At 41.9% G+C, this 18,492-nt stretch overlaps 1 protein-coding gene across 4 annotated transcripts in view; it reads left to right on the top strand.

Annotated features, from left to right (window-relative positions):
• The window catches only part of ELMO1 (engulfment and cell motility 1), a 315,014-nt gene extending 298,173 nt beyond the window's left edge, over positions 1-16,841 (top strand). For all 4 annotated transcript variants that reach the window (XM_050891281.1, XM_050891283.1, XM_050891282.1 and 1 more), the window contains 4 exons: positions 1,440-1,547; positions 5,211-5,293; positions 10,856-10,933; positions 15,523-16,841. In XM_050891281.1, the coding sequence (XP_050747238.1) occupies positions 1,440-1,547; positions 5,211-5,293; positions 10,856-10,933; positions 15,523-15,723 (470 nt within the window). In that variant the 3' untranslated portion in view covers positions 15,724-16,841. The remainder of the gene's footprint in view (positions 1-1,439; positions 1,548-5,210; positions 5,294-10,855; positions 10,934-15,522) is intronic.
• The last annotated feature ends 1,651 nt before the right edge of the window (positions 16,842-18,492 follow it).

The following is an 18,492-nucleotide window of genomic DNA, read 5'->3' as shown; positions in this document are numbered from 1 at the left end:
AAAGTAGTCTGAAGTGTGCGGGTTTTTTCCCCCAAACATTTTTACCCACCATGACAAAGAAATTTAAAAGGGCATGTGGAAGCCCACTCTTGCCATTCAAAGCTGAATTGCCTTTCTCTGTGTTTTATTGCATTGCATTTTAAATGGCTGGCCAAGGGACTGGAGAGTGTCCTTTAGAAAGAAGTTGGGTCCATGAAGCCAATATTTTACTAACAGAGCCAATAAGTCCTTCCTTTGCTAACACCCCAAACGAGCTGACATATGCTGGCTCTGGTTCTACAGTTCCTCCAACGTTTTATCCAAACTGTGGCTCCATTCGCTCCCGGCGATTGCAGCACCGCAGGGCTGTGTCAATGCTAACGTTTCCTCTAAATTGTCCCTTAGGCTGCTACTTGGCACAGCATCAGCGCTGCCAGCAATCAGAGAAGCACAGAGCCAGGGAAGCCCTGTGCCCCCCTGCCCCCCCGACTGGCATTTTAACATCTAGCCTTGCTCTGAGCTTTTGGAGATTTATAGCTTGGATGTAACAAGATTGTATTTTTGACAGCTTAACATTATGTGATCTATTTATTAAATAGAAAGTGCTCTGACAAGGAAGGGTAACCTCGTTCTTGCTGTTTCAGAAAGGGAATTGGCAAGCACCACCCCTGCACGGTAGGCAGCGTGGTGGCCCGGCTCTGCAAAGGTGATGTTCTTCGCGGAAGCAGATTTTAACAAATATTGTTAAGGGGAATTATATCCTGCGAAGAAGGAGTTGGCAGGAGTTGTAAATATACGTCTCCTAGGAAGGGCTAAAATGCAAACTGGAATGTGACTGCATGGTCACACGTATATTTGTGACCATGCAAAGCACTGAGTTATCTGCAGGACAAGGGAGCTAATGTCTGCTTTTTAAATCTTTGCGTGTTTGTTATGTCCAGTTCCTCCATAAATATGGGGGTGTTCTCCCATGTCTATAAAAAGACATGAGTCATAGTTTTCATAAAGTATGGGATCTTTAAAATGTATCAGTTTTTGGGTGTCCCACACAAGACAGCTGGCAGGGCTTAATTTTCACATAGTGGGTGCTAAAAATGAAGCTTTTATGGGTACACTGAAGTTATCCACTCAAAGCAGTGGTTACTTTGCCAGTCTTCTGTCCATGAGGGTATATAATATCATGTAAAACTAAGTCAATTGTTTCTTGCTAGTATTTATTTTTGGAGCCAGTGACTAAGTCAATTAAAAAATGCTAGATTAATGCCAGCTTCATTTAATGAAGTAAAATTACTGAGCAAAGTCCCTGCTCTACTTCCCATACACCCCGTACATTTCTTCTTCTGAAAGAAAAAAGACAGTCCTTCCCTGTAGTGCTTCATTTGAGTAAGCTTTGTCCTATGCTATTGATAATGCTGATGAAGACATGTTAGTGACCTTGTTTAATGCGTTTATTTTAACAGACAAATTTTGGTATTGTCGACTTTCACCTAATCACAAGGTCTTGCACTACGGAGACTTGGAAGAAAGTCCCCAGGGAGAAGTCCCCCATGATTCCTTGCAAGATAAATGTAAGTCATGCACAAAGATTGTGCTACTTCTGCTTCTTTTATGCTAGTTCCTCTTTATAACTTGTAGTAGGTTTCTCTTAACATGGGACATTACCAACAGCTCTGTTGACGGAGATAGAGAGCAGAGGACATTTCCTCCTGCATTCAAACACTGCTTTCCTGGTTTTGGCAGGTGTGTATGAGGACTGAGCTCAGCTTTCCGATGAGTTTATAATTTCATTCAGCTTTGGAAATGTCATGCCTTTCATGGGGAGGAACACAGTTTATTTTCGTTGCTCATCTAACTGCAGATGTCAAATAAAAATACTTGGGCATATTCAGAAGCACTTCCTGACCATGGAGACAGATGTTTCTTCTGTGGCAAACAGTCTAGCGACTGGAGGAGAAATCCATGGCAGGCAGAGGTCTTTTTCATTGTCGTGGGGAGTGGACTTAAAGATGACACATAGCTGTGAACAGTATTGAGAGGACCTCACCGTTACTGTGTACCCAACTGGGAGAGGACATGCCTCTGTGACAACTCCTACCAGGGGATTTATTGGGATATTTTTTTATCGATAAAAGTAGTTTTGGAGCCTTTCAGAAAAATCATACTCACGTGATAATTTCTCCTTTGTCCTTCAACATGAGTTGTAGAGGTTTAACCTGCAATCCTGGGAAAGTTTTTTATGATAACAGAAATAATGACCAGTGTAGTTCTGTCACCAGAAAGTGACTTCAAGAACTCAAGCATTGAATAAGGAATCATTTATTTTTGTTCTTTTCTGAACCTCCATTAGTAATAAATGCCATTCTTGGCATTATCAAATTAGACACGCTTGTACAAGTATTTCAGTTGGTAGCTCCACTTCTTTCATGGAATGGCAGAAAGACTAATTTTTCACAAGTTAGAAATTTTTCCAGCCTGGAAATTGAGAAAGGAGAAAATCAGTAATTTAAACTTTCCTGTATATTAGTAAAACAAAGAGTTGTTTCTCTTTTCTGCTCCTCCAACCTGTCTCCAGTCAGCACCTTTTAAAATTTCCAAGTGCTCCCAGACTGTGTCTGGGAGGGAAAGAGGAAGAGCCTGTCTGATGCTGGAGCCCTGGCAGTTCGCAGTCACGTTCCCTTGTTTTCATTGCCGTACAGATTGCCTCAAGGATGTTTCACGCTCTTACTGCAGTCTTGGCAGAATGTAGGACAGGGGCTCACATTGCTGCATTGGCAGTAGAAGAGGCTGTTTTTCTGGACGAGGCTTAGAGAAGTAGCCCTTGAATGTTACAGTAGCATCAGAATGACAGAAGAAGAATGAAGGTCACACTTGAACTGCAGGCACAGTTATGAGACCAGCAGTTCCCAGATTTGTTTGCTTTGAGCATGCTTCCACGCTCAAACCCCTGACCCTGACTGCAAGCTTCATCTTGCATTTGCATTTTCCGTAGGCTCTTGAGCCTACTCGGCAATGTCAGGATCCCATGGGGACAGAAGGCTCCTACTTTGGAAACCACTGGGCCAGACCCACATGTTCCCTGTGTATGCCTGCTGGCAGAGCAGATACTGATGTAGTTTCAGAAAGATATGGTTATTTCATCAATATCTCAGGTTTTCAGGCTATGAAGGATGCGAGATTTACCCCAGTGCCACCCACATTAGAGTTTAATTAAACGGAGTTGAGAGTGTCGCAAGATACAAGATTATGAAGTGGCACTATTGTCCAAACCACGTCAGGGCAAACTGGCTTGGGAATTTTACAGAACATTTGCCAGAAACACTGTGGTGTTCTTTGGATAGGCTTATACTGAATTTTGAACTATTAAGGTCTGAATACAATGACCAGATTGTCAGCATTTGGGAGCAGGTCAACAGATGAAAGAGAATAGGTGGGTAAGAAAATGGAGGACCAAGAGAAGCAGCATAGGGCATTTTAAGTACTCCTTGCCAAGCTTGAATAACTAGTGTCTGTCTATAAAAATAAATGTGGGGGTTTTTAACCTTTTCACTTCTGTGAATGTCACCCCTCTCTCCAGGCTGGCAGAGTTAAGCTGTGCAGACTCCAGCTGGGACAGAAAACAGCTGCCCTCTTTCTCAGGGCTTTATCTGTTATGAGCACATCACATCTGTGCTCACACCCTCCAGCATCTTGTAGTCAGGTTCTGATACCGTCTGAAGTCTTTGATTCTGTTTTTCTAAAGCAAGGAATGAGCCAAGTTCCAGGTAAATAAAGATCAGCATGTCACATCAGTCTGTGATCTCCCATAGTAACTGCATTCCAGACCACAGCGATCAAGCGTATGAAACCTGGAGGAAGGCCTTCCTGGTTGAGAGATCTAACTTGAGAAAACCCTACCTTATACAAACAGAGAAATTGTTTTTCTGGGCATCTTCAGCAAATGGCAGGAACTCTTTCTTCTTAAGAAGACCTTTCTACCATAGTTGCAGTCAAATATCTCCTTTACTTCCCAGTTTGTCCTAGCTTGCTCTCTCCTCTCAAAAATAATATCTTTTCTTGACCGAAAAGTAGGGTAGTGTCAGAGACATAAAAAGTCGGCAGGGCCACAGCATGAAATGCTGAGACTAAAGGCAGAAGAGGTTGAGTAGTGAAGGGCCAAATAAATTCCATTTCTTTTAGTTTTCCATGCAAAGAAAGTCCTTTAAAAATGTCTATTATATCCCATGCTATCCATGTGACCATAGTGCTGAGGTAATCTGTAATAAAATACATAGCGTTGCTGTACCCAGTAGAAGAGAAAATGCATTTCCCCTCTCCAGTATTTCCATTAGAGTTTGTAAAGAACGGGGCAGTAACAGATTTTCATATTATTATGCTGTTCTATATATATGATGCTTTTCCGCAGCCACAAGGATAATGGATTATTTATAGATTGTAGAAACTGTCACTCACTGACCATATTGTATTGTGGAGCATATAGATTCTCAGTAAGGTAATTACCGTTGGAAAATTGACTTCCACTTGCAACTCAGAGAAATTTATCTTTATGTTTTAGTGACCTCACTCTGTGAGTGAGTCTGAGTGGCAGCAGCCTCCAATATTTTTACTTACTTTTTTTTTTCCTCCAATGATTTCTGATCATTTCACATTTTAAAGCAATTGGAATGGGTCATTATAAGCCTTAGTAGTCCTTATTCCTGTTAGTACCAGAAAGCGACTAAACTGCTGATGGGAGTGAAATAAAAAACTATTTGAAAAATTCCTACAGGCATTAACAGAAGGACAACAGCATCGAGTGAGGTAGGGTCCAACTTGCCCAGCATCCTCTCTCCAGCAGAGACTTTACCTGGATGCCTAGGAAAGAGCAACAACAGGGCAGGCATATTACATTAGTAAGGCAGAAAACAGTATATGTTTTCTAGACACATGAGTACACATAAAAACTGTCCAGACACAGGTATATATCTATATGAAACACTCTCACCCAAAGTAGTCTCAACAGGCAAGAAAAAGCATACTCATTTTTTTATCCAGGTGCCTGAAACTTTGTCAAGACTCACTGATGCCTATTTTAGTTGTTTTCTTCCAGTTTTCTTTCTTACAACAGGCTGGAAATGGCAAAGGAGGTGGCAATTTTAACACATTAGTCTTGCCTCTTTTTGGACTCTGTAGCTTTTACACACCTTGTTTATAACTAATTTTCTGGTTTTTGCTTTTGTTTCTTTTTAATGCAGTGCCAGTGGCAGATATAAAAGCTGTTGTGACTGGGAAAGACTGTCCTCACATGAAGGAGAAAGGAGCTCTTAAACAAAACAAGGTATGGTTCTCAAATTGTTGTGAACATGCACCCTGCAGAATACAAAGCTTGTCAACTCGACCTTCCCTGAAGTAATACGGGTATTTTTCATTCCAGCCTGCCACCTTTCTGTGTTCTGCTTTCTGTATGCACACACACTTTGTTTTCACCTCAGACCATTTGAGTTAAATTATTGGGACAGCCTACCCTCTTTATTCAGATTGCATGGCAGATGTGCATTGTGATATGCCCAGAGCACATTAGGATAGCCTTTAGTAGTGATGTCTTCTACCTCCAAAGCAAAGCAGTTTTGACTGCTGCTACAGAGCAGACTAGCAATGACTGTTGGTACCTACTCCTGTATTGTCTCTGATAAATAACTGGTTTGTTCCAGCTGTATTCTCTGATGAGCTCACGTTCAGTGAACACTGGCACATACCAAAATTGCAATTAATGTCCAGCTGATGATACCTTCAGGTCCAGTCAGGTAGAAAAACAACTGCCAACAAAAGGATGTAAGGTAAATGCTGGGCAATTAATGAGGTGTATAAGGATGTGTTCAGCAGTGCATTTGGGAAGAAATGTCTAGGAGACAATGGTCAGCTTAAATTAGATTTACGCTACCTTTCAGAGTTTCAGAACTGTGAACTGCCAGTAGGACTCAAATTGTACAATGCCAGAATCTTGCAGAGTTTTTATTAGTAAGAATTGCCACCACAGCAAGAAGAAATTGAGTTACTAGCAAAGTCTGACATCGTTAGTGGTGAAGGTCTTCATACCATATTGTATGAGGTATGTTCATAAGTTTTCCATCAGGTCATGCTGTCTGACCTTAGGAGAAGGAGTGAGACTCTAACGATGTTTAGTCTGACCTAGAACTACATCCTGAGGTCTGGGAACCAGATCAGAGGATTTGAATCGGAATTTCTAGTTACCTGAAACTGAGAAATTTTGCGTTCAACAAGAAAGAGTTTTTGATAGACAAAATAGTGAAGTTAAGAGTTCCTGCTTCAACACTTTAAAAATAAAATGCATGCATTTAGTGTTCAAATAAATACTGGAAAAAACAGTTCTGATGGGAACCATAGCAAATGAAAAGGCACTGTCAAAACTACATCATACAACTGTTGCAGCTTCATAGCTGCAACTTTTCTTTCCTTAACTATACGCAGATACGCAGAGCATCTCGAGTATTCTTTGCATTTGTTTCTCATACACATGAGTTGCTTTAAGTCTATCAGGATACCGTCATCTCCTTTCAGCATTGGCTTTACATGGTTAAACCACGACAGTTGGAAATGAAAAAGTAAAGCCAAGCAAGGAAAAAAAAATCCCAGGAGTATTTTTCCTTGTTGATTTTCTGAATCAGGGCACTAACGCGCACATGCACACAATAGATTGCATACAACTCCTACCTCATGTTACAGCTCAACCATCAACAGCATTTGGCTGGGGCATTTATATGATGCATATAAAGTATTTTTAGTGCTTCCTTGTCTTAGCACTCATATGTCCGCACAAAAAGGAGAGATAGGAAGACGGAAAGCAGTGGGTGGCCGTGATGGAAATGTGTCATCTTTATGGAGCAGTAATGTCTATATAGTATTTAATGCTAAATAGCAATGCTGCAGATCAGTTTGTCCTCAGCTGTCAGCATCGCCCCATTTCCTTAGGTAAAATTGCTTTGGACTGGCATAAAAATTCTGGCTGAGAATGTGAAGATCAGGAGTTGATAGGTAGCATGGCTGCATCCACGGCTGGAGCATTCCATTTTTGACCCAGGCAATAATAATTTTGATGTTTTTACTATTTCTGGTGTGGTGCAGGATTTTTGATGGTTTGTTTTTGTTTTATTTTCCTTCCTTGGTTCCTTGTTTCTTCCCCTGGGAATCACAGAATTTGTGAAATTAGTTGTCATCCCGATCAAACTGTCATGCGCAATATTGCAACTACTTAACTGACATTATAGGAATAACATATCATTGTTTGCGGAGTACCAAGTTAATGTGGACAATGAAATGAAAATTTAAAAAAAAAAGCCAGACACAGAATGGAATTTGGCTGAGTTTGGTGTATGAAACCTTTCACTTCCTGAAATTTCACAATCAGTGATATATTTTTTAAGAGGCCTTTTCATCCTGTGCTTTCTTGGTACATATATAACGACCACCTTGATGTTTATTCATTGGCAGGAAAGAAAATTGAATGGCAGAATGCCACTGCTATGAACATAGCTGGAATTGGCAGAACGTCCATAACAAAGGCTTCAGAATCTCTTCATTTGCCGGCACATGGCCATTATTCTTCCAGCGGGACCATTTAGAAATAAATAAGAGTTAAACTGAATTGGAATTTGCATGCATATGAAGCTGGAACGACTTGATAGGACCAGACCTGAATCTGTTGTTGTTCATCTTGCTTGTGTTTTTATATTAGGTTTAATTTTAAAGTCCTCATTTCTGACTCTCGAGTAATGTTAATGAATTTCAAGGAAATGAAACATATTAGATTTTGCAGCCTTCAAAACAAAGCATGAGAGAAGAATTTGGAAAAAAAATTTCCATGTATTTCTAAGTGTTCTCCTATCAACCTTTATTTGCTGAAGTGGCAGGCTTCAGGCTTGGTGCCTTTTTAGTCAGCAGAAATGGTTCTGCTCACTTCCCTGTTGAATGCAGCTTCTCTTCTCTTTTATTTCATGTTGGTTGAACAAGTTCCCTGCCGCTGCATGTATAGACAGTTCTCGGGGGGGGATCTTCTGGCTCTGGCAAGCAAACTTAACGTGGCTGTGGTCTCAACCTTCAGCAAAGACATGGTTGTTTTGAGGCTGTTGATGACAGAGTAGGCAGAGAGTAGTGAGGTCATTCCAGCTGCACGGGATCACTTAGCTGCAGGCACCTAACATGCCTGTTCATCAAAAATAGCTTGTCTCTGGCCCACGTGAGGGGCCAGTGGAGACTGGGGGATACAGAAGGTCTGGGCGTGGGAGAGCAAGCTTCCCCTTGTACCATCTGCAACAGCTTTCCCCGCAGGGTTGAAACCATGGGGTGGGAAGTGTCCAGCCAGCAGGTGCAGAGTCTCTTGTTCCCTGTTTTCAGTGAAGCTCAAAAGAGAGGCACGTCGTGGGTCCCAATACTGTTAACTTTGACAAGCATGTAGGGAAGGGCAGAGGTCTGACATGTGCAAGGGTGGAAAGAGTTAGGAGTGTCAAGGGAGTGAGTTCAGCAGATTGAGGTAGGGGAGGAGGAAAGCAAAACAAAGAGGAAAGGAGCAGGTTTGAAGGAATGGGAGAGAAAAAAGACCAGAGACAAAGAGAAACTGGTGGAAAAGGCTGGAGTGGAAAATGACTTTGAGAAAGGTTGAGAAGTAGGACAGAAAAGGGAGGAGAAAACCACAGATGGATGATAGAGACTGACCAGTTTTCTTTTAGGAATTGCCAGTTCCTCAAAATCGCCTGTCATTGATGGGAACGTAACAAAACCAGGTGGGGGTGCCTGACAAGTCAGCCAGCTCAACCACTGAGACCGCCGTCAGTGTGCAGGGCCAGTTGGCAACTCCAGCTCCTTAGGCTTCCTTTTTCCTTGATGGTTTGCTGTGCATGAGGTGACAGAGATGCTGGCACCTGGAAGCTGTAATTGCTGAGCCTTTAGTCTCCGGAGAAGACAGCGAAGAAGCTGAACTGGAGCCAGGGCTGCCAAACTCCCACTTTCCCCCATAAAGGGAAGCTTGGTGCCCTAAATGTAGCCCTTTCTCATTCTCTGCCTGACTGGGAATGACCAAACCCGTGGCTCCCTGGGATATTCCTCTTTCAGGCAGAGTTTTTCTCTCCTTTTCCTTTCTTTGAGGTGAACAAAACTTCAATCCCTTGGAATTTCCCAAAGGACAAATTTGCAGGGGCCAGGCCTGTGGGATTGTTGTTGACCTTCATGAATTTCAGGAACATCATAGCAGAGCAGTACAAGCCCTTTTTTCAGTGATACATTTTGTTTTCACAGCCTCAGTTGCATGACTTGGCATGTTCTGTCAGTAATTTATAACACTCTGTGAGGAGATAATGTCAGGTTTGTGTGGGCAGAGGTAAATTTGTTTCTGTAATGAGGGACATCACTCTTAATAAGGTGTGGCTGAGAGACATGCCTAAAACACAAAAAGGCTATGTAAGCCGTGAGCCATTTGTTTGCTGAGTGCACCAGCACTATTAGTATCTGCAGCTTCCATGGGGATTTCACACAGACTTGTCTTCTGTGGCCTGGCAATACAGCAAGTTGGACCTAATAACTAAACTCAAGAAAACCAAGAGTATTTCCCATGAGAAGCCTGATCTCTGATCATCCAAGATTATCCCTAAGGATTGCAAGCTTTATGATTCAGACTCTGCTCTTAATCACACGGGTTCAAAAATGAAATAACCCTTACTGAAATCCAAAGACTTATGTCTCTTTCAGACCAGGAGATCAGAGGTGGAAATCTAGAGCAATGTGTATGTTGCAGTCCCCGCAGTCAATTCTTCCCTTTTAAAACTTAGTGTAGCAAATTTAAGAAGCCATGCTCTTGTCGCTGCTGGCAGTGTAGGGACTGTTGTCAGCTGAGAGTCAGCAAAGGCGATCAGTATTATGGGGCTCAGGAAGCCAAGAGGCGAAAAGAACAGGACATAAGATACAGATCATAGTTACGAGCCAGCACTCTCCTCTGTAGCCAGGTCTTTTTTCCACAGAGTTATTATATCCGTATCAGCTAGCTTACAGGTTGTGAAATCCTTGTAACGGCACTTGTAGTGATGTGTGCAGTAACCATGATAACACATCTTTACATGCTCACTGCTGGCCAGTGGAAGTTCATTATTTATTCATATTGGTTGGGTTTCCCCATAGAAACCCAGGCCCACGTGACTTTTAGGGAAGGTCGGTGCTTGATGAATTTATTTTGGCACCTTTGAAATTCCAGCTTCAATACTGAGGGGAAAAAAGATGATCGTTTTTTCCTTTCCTGAGATTCATTTGGGTCTTTAAGTAACCCAGATAGTTCAATTTGACTGAGGCTGCCGATTCTGGTTCAGGTAGAAACAAAATGACAAAAATCTTTTGAGAACGAATAATTTAATAGGTTTCCAGCAGTGAAAAGAGCATAAGTATATACCAGGAGATTAACTGTCCTGGCAAGATTTTTTACACAGGGAATGAAACCTTGCAGAACTTTGCAAGTTTAATCTATACAAATTGAAAAAACTGTGAGCCTTCGTGAAGAGTTTGTTGCAAGTGTACTACTATGCATTATATTGATTTTAGTCCTCACTGTTGCCGAGCTCAAATTTAAACTCAAATGCTAAAGTAATCCATGACCGAGTGAGCTACGGTCAGCACTGAGGCGGGGTGAGTTTGTTTTGACTGCAGCATCTGTGGTGGGGTTCTTGCTGTGCCAGTCTTTTCCAATTGTCTGATGCTGCTGCAGCTTTGGCCAGGCAGGAGAGTACAATAACCTATTTTTCCACTTGTTCTGGGGAATAAGTGGTAGGAAAGAAAGACAGACCTGAATGTATGAATACCTCTCTCATGCAGCATTAATATATGTTTCTTTGTATTGTTCCAGGAGGTGCTAGAGCTTGCTTTCTCTATATTGTATGACTCAAGTGGCCAGTTGAATTTCATTGCTCCAGACAAGCATGAGGTAAGTCAAGTTCAGAGTACAGAAACTTCTTTGGAGCCCTCTTAGTTGCTTTATGGCAGCAGCCAGCTTTATAAGAGCATAAGAATGGTCATCCTGGCACAGAGTGCAGGTCCATCTAACCCTGTGTCATGTCTCACAACAAACTGAAAGCAGAGGGATTAGTATGGGAGCAAGACCTTCTGCAATTTTCATGCATATCCTGAGCCAGAGAAGGAACATGTTTTGTATTTGTACATCATAGAGCACATGGGGGTCCAAGTTAAAGATCAGTATTTCTAAGCCCTACTGAAATATGAACCATAAGTAAGAGAAAGAAGAGGGCTTGGGCAGACCTCACAGTTTCCACAGACCTTGCTCACCATTTCCTGGTGTAGTAAAGATTTCTCCTGGTCTGGTCTATCCTGGAGGATTTTTTCTGCGTATTCACTTTAGTGAAGTTTAGTTCAACACCAAAGATTTGTACAGCCAAGCTCTTAAAGAATCACTGCCATCCTCAGCTCATCTTGATGATGCCAACATAATCAGGGGAGGTTATACCATTGTTGGGTCTCAATTTCAGCCAGAGACTTGTGTTCTCCATAATAGCATATCCACTTATTCTTAGTTTAACGTTGCTTAAGACCATTCATGACAGGTGATCATAGAAAGTCCTCTCTATTGCATCTCCATAGGGGGTTGTTTTGCAATGGGTCTCACTTGTACGAAGACAGTGTAAATACCAATAGCAAAGCAGGAAGACAGCCTCCTCCCTGCTTCCTTGTCTTACTTGAAAACGCAAGGAAATAGACAACATCATTGCCTTTTGGAATGTGGAGGAACTAATTTACCTAATTATGTGGAAGCATGGGATGTCTTTCAAAGAATTTCCGAGTAAAGATTTAGCAGAAAGAATGCACTATACTGAAAAATAAAGAAGGAATAAAGTTTTTCCTTATTATTTCTAAAGCAACAAGAGTTGGTGTTCCATTGGCACACTTATTTTGTGATATCACATTTGATCTCAGTTCAGGACACTGTGTTAAGATGATGAAACATAGAAGATTGCATTAAGCTCCATTGTACTGTAGTGTTATTAAAGTGCATGAAATTGCATTACAAGTGAAGTGCATTTAGTTACGCAGCTTCAACTTTTGCAATTCTGGATTAAAACCTTCAAATAAATGTTAATTTTAGGAGAGGAAATTAAATTATGCTCATTTGGGTTTTCCTGGGGATTAATATTTGAGTGTCATTTTCAAGTATGTTCATTCCAGAGAAATATTTACTGGTCGGTTTTGATCTAAGAGAAAGTAGCAATAGGATCCCAGGCATAATGTGCCATTGGAGCTGTAGGTCTAAGCAAAGCATGGTTGTCTTCATCCTCTGAACTGAACATATGTTAGATGCTTTCTGATATAAACTCTTCAGAAACTGAAGTCTAGTCTCTTTCAGCTCATAACGGCAAACGGTCATGAAAATTGACAAATTTTTCAGCCACTTGTATCTCAAATACAGCCTATGGCTACAAGTGTATTTTAATGGTCTAAATGTTGAAAAACTGCTACTGCACCCCACTGATGGGCAGTAGCATTGTGAGATGCGCTAACCCAAATGCTCATGATTGTGTTAACACACCTATTATCCTTGTTTCTCTTTTTGATCTTGTGCGGCTTCTTTGAAACAAAATTAATATGTTCAAAAAAATGGCCAGAGGCAGCAGTCTCTGCTGCTACTTGACAGTTCCCAAGTGAACGTTTTCAAAAGGGCATCTCACTTCCTCTGCACTTTTCCATGGCCTACAGAAGAGTGAGTTGTAATTAAAGCAAAAAGTACCAGTGTTCAGAGGAAGCACCCACAAGGAAAGGCAAACAGCATGTTATGAAGCCCATGACTCTTCATCAAAGTAACTGGGGTGCTTGTCAATAGAAGTGCTAGTTTAGCAGCGTTGTCAGCTTGAGAGATTTGGTGGGTGACATCTCAAGATTTGGAAAGCTTTGTGTGAAGCACCGGGAATGACGTTAGTACATGACAATTTCAGGTCAGACTTACAGGGTTTTTTCAAGTAGTTCTACAGTCCTCGTGATTGTAGAGTGAGGTTCGAATTGAGTGTGTCCTAAAAACAAAAATTTAGTTAGGATCATAGGATGATTCAGGTTGTAAGGGACCTTGGGGGTGTCCCCAGTTCGACGTCCTGCTCAAAGGAGGTCAGCGATGAGCTCAGACCAGGTTGCTTAGGGCTGCATCCAGATGGATGGAGCCTGCACAACCTTTCTGGTTGTCTGGTTCCGCTGGCTTGACTCCCAAGGTATTTCTTTAATAAAATCTGATTACCGAACCAATATCATTGAGATTTGGACCTCATTCTTGCACACTTAAGTTTGGCAATACCCTTAGCCATCTGTTGGAGCTTACTGCTAGCCAGAGGATTCAGCACTGTGAGATCACTCCATCGTATTTGTTTTTCATTTAAATACTAATAGCTGGTTTCAGCTACATAGCAAAAAGGTGGATTAATCTTATCCTTGATTTTTGACAGAGAAACTGATGAGGGAGGCTATAATTAGGTTTCATTGGAGTTTTATGAAAATGAATCTGTAGTAAATTAGTTTTTCAGTGGCTCTTAGTCTGTTTTGCATATTAAAAAGAAAAAAGCTTCTGAATGAATGCCTCTGTTTTTCCACCATCTCATTAGGATTTCTCTCTGCTCAAAATGTACAGGAGTTTAATTAGATGCACTTGCCAATATGGAGATTAGAGAGGAAGCCCCTTTTCCAGGCCATTGCGCTCATCTGAATTGTGGCCAGAATTTGGTTTCTGTGGGCCCTGAATGAGTTATATCTGGAAGAGGAGAGAACTGCAGTTCTGCTTTCTGGCTCGCTGGGATTCCTCCCCAGAGAAAGCACTGGCTGTACTCACTGAGCAGGTGATGGACAATTTACGTCAGGGGCTGCATCTGCTGAATGGATGCTCTGCGCTTCTGTAACCTGACCAGAGCCTTTTGCCTTTCTGTTCCTTTCCTCATAGTGAATTCTGGGAAAATTTTCCCGAAGAAAGATTTCAAGTCAATCATAAAAAATGATAGTCTGTTCAAAAATAATTACATTTCTAGGGTAGATTCCTTCTTTTCCTGATGTTCTGCGTACACGCCACAAAAATTGCGTGCTTTAAAAGTCTTCAGTAAAACGCTTTGACAGCCTAGAATAGGCAGGCTATGTTGTTTATTTAGTACTTGTTAGAAGGACAGCCTGAACCCTAAAGTCTCTTCTACATAGCTAATCTCATATTAAAGCTACAGCTTGGCTTACCGACACCCTGGGTGAAATCCTAGCTCTGCTACTGTTTTGTTACTGACTTAAATGGGTCGGATTTCACTTTGGATGTTGAAGTGTGTTAACCATCCCATTTTAAAAATATGCCCTTTTTGTGGATGGAGACATACCCCAAAAGGGGGTTTTCTCTCTCTTCCTTAAAAATGATCCTCATTTCTGCTGTAGGTTGAAGTCAACCATGGCTATCTTTAAACTTGGCGGTATCATGTAGCAAATGGTCAGCTAAATTTAAAATCCATTTTTTGGCATGAAATCTAGCAGAAGTATTCATAAGATAAAAATGCAGTTACAGTTGATTTAATTTTCTCCTGCAAACTAGGACACAAGTTCAAGATTGAAATCTTTATTTTTAGATTATAGCATTTGAGTACTTCTGTTCATAGTTGAATAAATGGCTTGTAGTAATAAATGGAAGTGACTTATTTGATAGAAGTTGACTCTAGATCACTAATCTCCCTTGGGTTTGTTGCTTATTTAAAATGGTTATTCAGCCCGTGTTTATCACAAGCTGTCAGCTGTTGGAAAAGAGGGCATCTCCTATTAGGAAAAAGCTAAGAGTAAGGAAGAGGTTTTAGAGGCCAGTTCAGCATTTGTGGCATTTAGAATTACATCAGGTAGCTTGGCATTTAATTTTCATGAAGGACGCAGCATTGGCTGACTCTGTAGTTTTCACAATACGTTATCTTGTGTAAAATAGTGGTAAAGTGGGCATAGATACGTAAGTGAGAGCCTATCTGTGTGTAGGTCAATTGATACCACTTAATCCATTGGAAAGCAAACCACGATAAAGCTAGATAGTTGGTACAGGATTTCGCACGCAAAGAGTTGAGAAGGATTTTGGGTGGGATTCAGTTCACCTGACTTAGCTGTCTTGGAATTAAAAGCGTGGTGTAAGATAATCAGGCTTTTTCTGTAAGTATTGAGGAAAGAGAAAGAGAAAGGGAGAAGGAGATATCTCCAGAGGTTCATTGTCCTAAGTTAGGTGGTGTTCTTCCTCCCGTAACTATTGAAGAATATTCAACAAGAAGTTTGGAGGAGATAGCAAATTGTCAAACAACTAAATACTGTCATCTCTTCCCATTTTTAGGGAATTGTTATTCCATTTTCTGAGCAGCTCAGTGGAACATGCCTTCTTCATGATACGAGCTAATAAAGTGAATCAACCTCATTTTAGGTCTCTTTGTAAGTCCCTGGGAGCAATAACTGTAGAGGACCAGGCCAGACAAGCAGTTTGTGTACAGAAAGTCTATTAATGATAGTTTTTATCTTTTTCTTGTGCAGTATTGTGTATGGACCGATGGGCTGAATGCCCTCCTTGGGAAGGATATGTTGAGTGACCTAACGCGGAACGACTTAGACACGCTGCTCAGCATGGAGATAAAGCTACGCCTCCTTGACTTGGAAAACATACAGATCCCAGATGCTCCCCCACCTATCCCAAAGGAGCCCAGCAACTACGACTTTGTTTATGACTGTAACTGAGGCTGCCACTGAAACTTGCTTCGAAACTGGAAATATTATAACTGGAGAGATATTAAAAAAAAGAGAAGAGTGTGAGGAAAAAAAGAAACCCACTTGTGCACCTTGGATTTTGGCTTTGGGGAGGGGTGTAGAAACACTTGCATTCCTCCCTGTTCCCTGCATCCCTTCCTTCCCCATTCCCATCTTCCCCATTGCTCATCCAAATCCACATTGCTTTAATTAACTTGTAATTGCAGGCCGTTGGCCTTGCTTAAGGCAAAGACCGCCACTAAGAAGCACCCTCCCAAGGACTTTTTTTACATTTTTAATACTGGAATAGACATTCTTAACTAAAGGACGTTGTTATCAAACTGCATGCCTGTGAAACCCACTTGGCAGGGCAGAGGCTTTAACTGGAAGGAGGAGGGAGGTAGGGAGCAGAAGCAGCTACTGTAAGCAGAAGATTTCCCCAGACACTCCCAAGAGTCTGCTCACAACTGAATCTGATGCGATGACGAAAATCGTTAACTGCTTCCCAGTGCTTGCACCATTTGTCACTGTCATTATTCTTTCCGTTGTCATCTCGACTCTTGCCACCAGCCTTCACCCAACTGATCGGCTCCCAGAATGGAAAGTCTGCAGGTTTTTGCTGTACCATATGCTGCAATGCTGCAACAGCTTTTAACTTCTTTTCCTCCCAGCTCTTAAATAGCCCCACACTAGCAGATCACTCGCACAAACTGTGTATGAAGCCACTAGTGTTTCCCATCCTTATAGCGTTCCCTAAGCCTCAGTTGCCTCTAAAATTGGCTTGTTGCTATTCGAAGTGATTTTTATTTTCTTGGTCCAAAGTTCAACAGTAATTTCCACAAATTAATTACAACTGCCAAACATCCAGGTTTACATTGTTGTCATTGCTACAGTGTTAGAAATTTGCAAGGGATTTTTTTTGTACGGGTTCTAATTTTTTTATTTTATTTTGCCAAACAAATATATTTAATGAAAACTAATTTCATTGTGAGTACTTTTGGGGGACAATATTTTTACTTAATTTCCATTTGGAACATTTGCCCTGAAGGGAAAAAATAATACTTCCCTTCAACTTCACTGTTGAATAAAAATCTGAGTTGTGATGATTCTTGGAACTTTGTTTTTCTTCTGAAGTTGTCTTTTATTCTTTATGGTTCCTAGCAATTCTGAAGTGTTTGGTACAAAGAGGAGAGGGAAAGGCGGAACCTTTGTTATCTGCATCTGATTTAATTTACTTACTTGTTTGTTTGTGGTGACAAGGATGAGATGCATCCAGAGATCTCCGTTGCCATGGGTACATAAGCCTTCCTGTGAGGACGACCCTTTGTGAAATCCGAAATCACAGCATACTGATGTGCTCATGGTCAATTTAAGTCTGCTGCCTTTACTGTGTTTGCTGGAGTAACTGCCTTCCTGTATTTCCATTTCCTTCATTGAGAGTGTTTCGGGCTGCAGCAGATGGGTACTGGAGAAGTTTGGGCTTTGTAGGATGGATTCCCTCCCTCCTCATGTTCTTCTAGGTATTTCACTAAGTTCAATATCTCTTACTCCAAAAGTGCTGAGTCTATATCTAGAGGAACCCGCCAGCCCTTTCCCTCCCACCGCACATGCAGAAGACAGACGTGTATTTGTATGAGTTCCTCTTCTACTCACACCCAGCTGAAAAAGACTGTGAAGGGGTTTTATCAGAGCTTGTGCTAGTGAGAAACCTAGAGGGTGGTTCCAGTTTAGACAGATGCAGAAGACCTCAACTGGGGTGACCTTTGCTCTATCCAGCTGGCTCTGGGGCAAACATCCCGACTGACCTCACACCGGGTGAGGAGAGAAGTCATGTCCTGCGGGTGCAACGAAAAGGAGGATGAGGAGAACATTGCATGAATTCAGGCATGAGGGTCCTGAAGAAGGTGCCTTCCTGAAGCTGTGTTTGCAGTATTTTATGACTGCCTTGATCTAACAGGAGATCTAAGTTGGTTTAGGTGGTAATGGATGGTAAAGTAAGGAAAAAAGAGACTCTGAGTTAAACGCTGGAGTAGGAAGTTACAGTGGACTGTGGTCTGAGAGAAGATTCAGTCTGAATGAGAACAGAGATGTGCAGAGTGAGATGTAGGAGTTTGAGACGTTTTATTCTCCAGAGCCTTGTCAGACTATAGCAAAGGTAGTCGTGATCAGGAATGAGTGGAAGTAAAGGCACTGCCTGCCACAGGGGGTTTTGGAGGGGTCCTGGGGGTAGAGGATGGAAGTAGGAACACATTTCTTTACAAGACACTGATGTTGCTTCTTGTCTGCGTGAAGACAAGACTCAGAGCAGAACAGAGAATGTGAGTTGTTTTATTAATCTCCCTGACCTAGCTGGATGGCTTGACTGTGCATAACCTTTGCTTTTTATTTACAGACTGCAGTGCTCGTGCTTCAGATGGGTGTTGCTCGTTGTCAAAAGAGACACCTTTCACTCCTAAGTCATTAGAGCCAAACGCTGCCGGCTCAGTGGCAATCCGATGCCATGATCTTAGCAGGTAGGCGTCTGCGTGACAATCAGAAAGGGGCAAACAAAAACCCTCCTCCGGGGGACAACTTGAGCAGGAGGAAAAGGTTAGACTTGCCTCCCCCACTGAAGTGAGTGCCCTAAATTGCACACCAAGAGCCCAGGGGAGGTGGTGGGAGAAGAGCTGGCAACCCAGCCCTCTGTTTTTACCAACACCTCGTGCCCATCTGCATTACACCAAGACACATTGACACCACTCGGGGAGCGTGCGGCTCCTG

This window comes from Gymnogyps californianus, chromosome 2, assembly GCF_018139145.2.
Source record: "Gymnogyps californianus isolate 813 chromosome 2, ASM1813914v2, whole genome shotgun sequence".
NCBI lineage: Eukaryota > Metazoa > Chordata > Aves > Accipitriformes > Cathartidae > Gymnogyps > Gymnogyps californianus.
The sequence above is the reverse complement of the archived record's forward strand: the minus strand, read 5'-3'. Positions and strand labels throughout refer to the sequence as shown.